The sequence below is a fragment of the Tamandua tetradactyla genome, chromosome 2, assembly GCF_023851605.1.
Source record: "Tamandua tetradactyla isolate mTamTet1 chromosome 2, mTamTet1.pri, whole genome shotgun sequence".
Classification (NCBI taxonomy): domain Eukaryota; kingdom Metazoa; phylum Chordata; class Mammalia; order Pilosa; family Myrmecophagidae; genus Tamandua; species Tamandua tetradactyla.
Genome location: NC_135328.1, coordinates 218,650,677 through 218,657,126, shown reverse-complemented (window position 1 = coordinate 218,657,126; position 6,450 = coordinate 218,650,677). Strand labels below are relative to the sequence as shown.

The following is a 6,450-nucleotide window of genomic DNA, read 5'->3' as shown; positions in this document are numbered from 1 at the left end:
TACCGTATTCTAAACGAAATAAACCCTAAAAGACCTACTCTGAGACATATACTAACCAGTATGTCAAATTGCTAAAGATAAAGAGAGAATTCTGAAAGCAGCAAGAGAAAAGCGATTCATCATGTACAAGGGATTCACAGTAAGACTAAGTTCTGATTTCTCGTCAGAAACCATGGACGTAAGATGGCAGTGGTATGATATATTTAAGGTACTGAAAGAGGAAAACTGCCAGCCCAAAATGTGATTGTTCAAACAATGGGGCTCTCTAGTTCCTTCACACTTCTCTCTTTTTATTTCCTTCATACCATCCATCCCTATTGGAAAATATCACATTTATTTTCTCCCTCTCCACTAGAACTCCACGAGGGCAGAACCTTGTGTGTCTTGTTCATGCTGTGCCCAGCTCCTAGAACAGTGCTTGACACGTGTTAGGTGCTCATTTAACATTCATAGAACAAATGAAAGAGGCTGCAGTAGGGAGAGAGAACATTCTATGAGAGAGAGACCCCAGACTAGTGTAGGGGCACCCGCAGGGCTGCCTGACCCTGCCTTCAAAAGACATTGAAGCACGAGAGGTTTGAGTGAGACAGAACATGGAGACTGCTCCTTAGAGAGGATGCAGACCCGCCACTTTCTGACAGTAAAGCTTGTACTTTCCCTGTTCTGCTCTGCTCCCTTGTGGTCAGGGAGGTTAGCTGACTGTCCCAAGACTTTTCAGCAGTGAGTGGTGGAGCTGGTATATGACCCTAATTCTCCAGACTAAAGATCATTGCTTTCCCATCCAGAGGTCACATGAAAGTACCTAGCTCAGCTCTGGCACATGTATATTTAATACATGTTAGCCATTTTTCTTCTCGTTTAAGTTTTATTGTATTTTTGCTAATTTGCTTTGAAAACCTGCTATTTTTGAGGCTAGAATAACTTATGTGATTTCACTGTGAATGTATGTGAGTTTTTTTCCTAGCTAAATTAATTCCCATGACTTTGGTTATTTTGCATGGTTGCAGCATTTTGCTTGAATGGATTGTTTGTGTGTTTGTTTCCCTTTCTCACATCCACATGTTGTGGGGAAAGCATGACTGACCATTCAGCATGACATTTCTGTTATGTATGTTATTTTAGTGTTTAATTCTTCCATTTTTCTATTTGGTATATTTTACTAGTTTATCATCAAGCTTTGAAATTGGGTATAAAAAAATCCCTTTTTATGAAGCCATTCATTACCATGTCCCACTGTATATTGGTGACTTTTAAAACTTTTGACATGAGACCATTGTTCAGTGTCATGATAAGTGATAATCTCAGGCTGTCTTTTTGGGTTCAGGTAGTAGGAAGCCAGTAAATGTTAAACCCTTCAGAAGCTACTTCACATTAAGATGAACTGTTTTGTGAATGAAGTTAGTTAATAGGCTATTGCTGGTGACTCTTGCAAATGTTACAAGAAGTTAGAACTGCTGGGTTTATGTCAGCCACTTTTCGTGATACGCCATTATTGCATGCTTATAGTCGTAGGAGGAAACTAATGTATTTTCCAAAGGGTACCTGAATTCTGAAGTTAGTTCCTAGTTTATAGGGAGAATTCTTAGGCCCAAATGTTATCATAGCTTAAAGGATTAAATCAAATAGGGGAAGGACAGCAAAACTCCCAGAACAAGAAATTTCCAGAAATAAAAAGGAAAGCGTTAGGGGAGCTAATGGCTATCCTGGTAGTCATTACTAGGAGTCACATTATGGAGAACGACTTATTATCTGGGCCCTGAAAATAATTTGACTTCTAAAATACTTGATTATGGATATAAGGGAGAAGAAAATTAAAAATTCATAAAGTCAGGTTTAGTCAGATCGCAACATTCTTTTTGGCACAAAAAATTTCCAGCAGCCCTGGTAGTTCTTAGGAAATGTCTCGCCATTCTTAAGGCTTACTTTTATCACCTTTTGGTAACAGTAGCATTTTATGCTTGTGTGATGCTTTGGAATTCAGAGCACTTGGGTAGGCCTCATTTAATTCTCCCCACAGCCCTGTGAGACAGGAAAAGAGGTATCTGCTGTCCTTTTCTTGAATGAGATAACACAGTGAGTTTGAATTATTTACCTAAGGACAGCTAATGAGTGGTAGAACTTGGTATATTAAAATGTTGACAGTGATTGTTGAGCTTGTAAGATATCTTTGGTTTTCTAAGTATATAAATATATGGTTTGTAATATATGGTTAAATATAAATATATGGCTTGCAATATTTTTGAATAATCCAAAAATTAATTCAATACTGCAGCCAGGGAAAAAGGGTATTCTTAGGACCAAAAATAATTGGGTGACAAGACTCAAAGAAAAACATTTTTCTTTTTGTAAAATTACCATTTTGTAGTTCTTTTAAATTTTAAAAAATTTATTTTATTTAACTTCAATATTTTATAGATATTTATATGAAAATTTAAGTTTTATTTAAATAACGGTGACTGAGAGCAGGGACCATGTTTTCCACCTTACCGACTTACTGTATCTGTCATACCTCTCAGGTTCTTTTGGATGAAATGGGTGTTCGGCTTCCTATTGGGAAATGGTTAATAATGTCATTGGATATTGGCTGAACTGCAAAATGAATATGGCATTGTTCTTGCAAGTAAAAAATTTACGATCTGTACAGCATTTATGCTTCTCGTTTAAAAAAATTAGATAAGAAATACATGTTCCCCAGCATATGTTTTTCTTCACGCACACATTTTAAATTTTTAAAATGATCTCAGGTGTACGCAAAACTTTCAGGTGTAGCACAGAGAACGTTTCCCCTCCCTGAGCCATTTGAGGATGTTGCCGATAAGATACTCCATCACCCTTAAATTCTCTTTATTATGTATTTCCTACAAACAAGAGCTTTTCCTCCATAATTACAAGACAATAACAAAAACAGGAACATAATATTGACACATTTCTACCATCTAATCCTCAAATTCCATTTTGTTTTTTCAGTTCTACCAGATGTCCTTGGTAGAAGAAGGTGCTCTCAGAACCTTGAGTTGCATTCGGTTATCATGTCTCTTTAGTCTCCATTAATACAGAACATTTCTCAGTTCTTTTGGATGTTTGTGACCTTGACACTCTTGAAGAATACAGGCCAGTCATTTTGTGGGATGTTCAATTTGGATTTGTCTGATGTTTCCTCATGATTAGATTCAGGTTTTGCATCTTTGGCAGGAATATCACAGAAGAGCCAGTATATATCTTTTTTTAAAGATTAGTTTTACATTTTATTTTCTGTTTCCTTAGAGCGTTTCCCAAAGTGTATTCTGCGGAACTAGCACCTACTGTGTTCTCAACACCGTGCCACCTATAGAAGGTAGGATTTGAAAAAGCTTTTGACTTACAAGAAGGGGTGGGCTTGGCAGTGAGAGTAACTCCATCATTGTAGTGCAGTGGGAATAACCTTCTACCAGGACTCAGGAGACCTGGGTTCTGCCATTGACTTGCTGTGTGATCTTAGATGAGTTACTTAATTATTCTAGGGGTAGCATTACTAATACCTACCTCATCAGGTTTCTGTGAGGTTTAAAAAAGACAAAGGATTTACTCACATGGAGAATTCCAAGCACTCTGCACAAGTTTTCTATTACTATAACAAGTCTATAATTCTGATAGGGAATGGTAGCTGACTCAGAGTCGGGTAGTGTGGCATTATGGAAAAGCCATGGAACTATCTTTGAATCCCAGTTGAGCCACTTACTAGCCGTGGGTCTGGCACAAATTGATCTGAACCTCAGTTTCCTTGTCTGTAAAATGAGGATAATCCTGCCCCGATGGGTTATTGTCACGATTAAATGACAGGGTGTGAGTGAAAATCCTTTCTGTGTGCCTGATGGAGGGTAGAGTCCCACAGATGTTACCCTTTAATAAATGTTGGAAACTTAGTTTACTTGATCACATGTAGCTCAAATTGGGATTGAATGAAAGAAGCTGGTAGTGCAGGAGAGGATGTGATGAAAACTCAATTGAAGCAACTGCTGGCAGGGCTGCACCCCTAATTTATCATTCCACTCCCATGTTTTTTATGATTAAAAATAGAAGGCAGGGTGCACTGGTGGTCCAGTGGTAGAATGCACACCTTCCACGCGGGAAACCCAGGTTCGATTCCTGAACTGTGCACCCCCCCCCCCCCCAAAAAAAAGAAAAAGCAGAAGGCAGACCTCATGAAAATCTTTTGAACCCAAGTCATGAGTCAGCCTAAATCTGTGGATTTTCTCTTAGTTGACCAGAGATTTGGTCATCTGATTGACAGGAAAAGGGTAAATTTGGGCCACCTAAAACCAAGAGGGGTAAGAGTTGATGATCACACAAGTGTAAAAAGAAGAAAAGTTGTTGTTACATAGGAAAATTGTTACTTTTTATTAAAAAGCTATTTTATCCTTTTAAAAATCCTTTGGATAAACCAGTTGGGTTTAATTCATTTTGGAGAATTTCTTCAGGAAAGAATAGTGAGAAAGATCACTGCTTGGCACATAGTTGGTGCTTAATTAATATTTATTTTGAACGAATAGTGATTTAAAAGGTCTTAGGTTAGTAATGGCAATATTTGATACTACTGTGAGCATTGTGCTGACTTGAATTTAACAATATGTGCTTATGTTTTACTGACTCAGTTCCTATCCTACTAATTAAATCTAAGCACATAATAATTAGAGCGAACCAGAAAATTGTAGAGCTTCCTTTTAATTTTACCACTCCAAGTTGTTGATCAAATACATTCCCAATAAAATTTAGCAATCTGATAAACTGTTATACCAACTTATTTTGGGCAGTTTGATCTTGAGGTTGAGAGATTACTCATAATCAACTTGATTGAATAACAGTATTTCCAATTATTCAGAGAACCAAAATTGTTTAAATAAGATGAATGAACTGTTTCCAGGTTCGAATTAAAATAGTTATAATTTATGTTGCAGAAGTCAACAGGGTATTGAAAGGGTCAAACATATTTCTTTGAATTTAAATAAAGAAGTTTTCAATGGGAACCTCAGTTCTTAGAAAAATACCATGAAAAGAAGAATTCTATGTTTTGTCAAGTTAACATTAGATGAATGAAAAATTTTGTACATTTTAGAAAGTTTTAGTTAAATTAATACGATTCCTCTAAAAATACTATTTGGAAAATATTTGAGGGCTGACTAGAAAGGATGGCTTGTTCTCTAAAATTATAGCTGTCAGCTATGCACATCATCTGTCAATTTTAAGAGCGTCACTAGTTATTTTTATTGTGAAGTAGGTTAGAACATTATTTTGTAAAGTCATGTATCATGCACACATATTTTGCTAGATAATGATAATGAAATGTTTTACTGTCATTTGGTTGACACCATCATTGTGGAGTGCCAAAGTTTAAATATTTGGATTAAATATTGAGATGTATTTGAAATCAGCATTTACCTGAATTTTCTGTAAACTCAAGATTTTGTGTAAGGACTTAAAAACTGGCACATGTTTTTCTAAGTGTAGTTTTAAAAACATTATAAAGCAGCTTTCAATTAAAAATATTATATGCCATGTGAATAGTTCTTTTCCATTGTAAAGGCAAAGTTAGTGTTTACCACACTCTAAGTGAAAAAATTGGAATTTGAAAATATGAGAAGTTTTAACATTTTGAGTTCCTAATATCCTTTTCCCGGTGTTAAAAATTGTGATCTTCATAATTTACAGTTGGGAAAACTTACCCATTGTTACGTGTCTTAAAAACATCCAGTTTATATTCAACGTGAACCTGAGATTCTGGAAATAGTTCAGTTTAAAACCTGATTAAGGGGAACCTGTTGGCTTGTCATACACCTTTTCCTTTTGAACCCATGGCTGCACATCCCCATAAAGTGCTATATTTAGAAACTTTATTGAGACTATGCTTACATACAGCTTTTCTACACTTTTCCGTTTTGAAAGCTTTTGGGCCAATTCACTGCTGCTTGATTTGGTATCAGAGTGGAAGACGGAAGCATCTTCTATAGCAGTTAGTTGCACTGTTGGAAAGAGCTCTCTGTGATGTGTACACACACACCGCATACACACACATATGTACATACACACATATAAGTACCTGCATATGCTTCATAAGCCACAGGGCATCTAGGTCCCTCAAGGAGCTTAAAAGGATGGAAAGTTAACATCAGGTTGTGATCACCAACATAGAAATATAAGCTGGGGTTTAAAATTCTGTTCAGAATTATACTGTAAACAGGTTTCTCAGAGATATGACTACATACATACAATTCATGGTAAGCCCATTGATTGAGAGGCTAGTCTAATACTATTTTTAGGAAAGATACCCTGGAAATGTGAATATTTGAATTGAGTATAGATTTTCATTTTTAACTTCAGAGGTGTGCATATCATGGGGGATTTAAAGAATGAGAATAAACCATTTAGGGGCAGAGAGAAGGGAGGTAAAGGCTCATGTGATTTGGTATTCTGTGC

The 6,450-nt window shown here is 36.3% G+C and overlaps 1 protein-coding gene across 14 annotated transcripts in view; it reads left to right on the top strand.

The window, feature by feature from the left end:
* CAMTA1 (calmodulin binding transcription activator 1) overlaps nt 1–6,450 on the top strand; it is a 964,086-nt gene that overhangs the window by 26,003 nt on the left and 931,633 nt on the right. For 13 of the 14 annotated variants that reach the window (XR_013171305.1, XR_013171304.1, XM_077151451.1 and 10 more), the window contains exon 2: nt 3,265–3,334. The exons of the other annotated variant lie outside the window; for it this stretch is intronic. Coding sequence is in view for 11 of the 13 variants with exons in the window: in XM_077151451.1 (XP_077007566.1) it covers nt 3,265–3,334 (70 nt within the window). In the remaining 2 variants the exon portion in view is untranslated. The remainder of the gene's footprint in view (nt 1–3,264; nt 3,335–6,450) is intronic. 14 annotated transcript variants of the gene reach the window in all.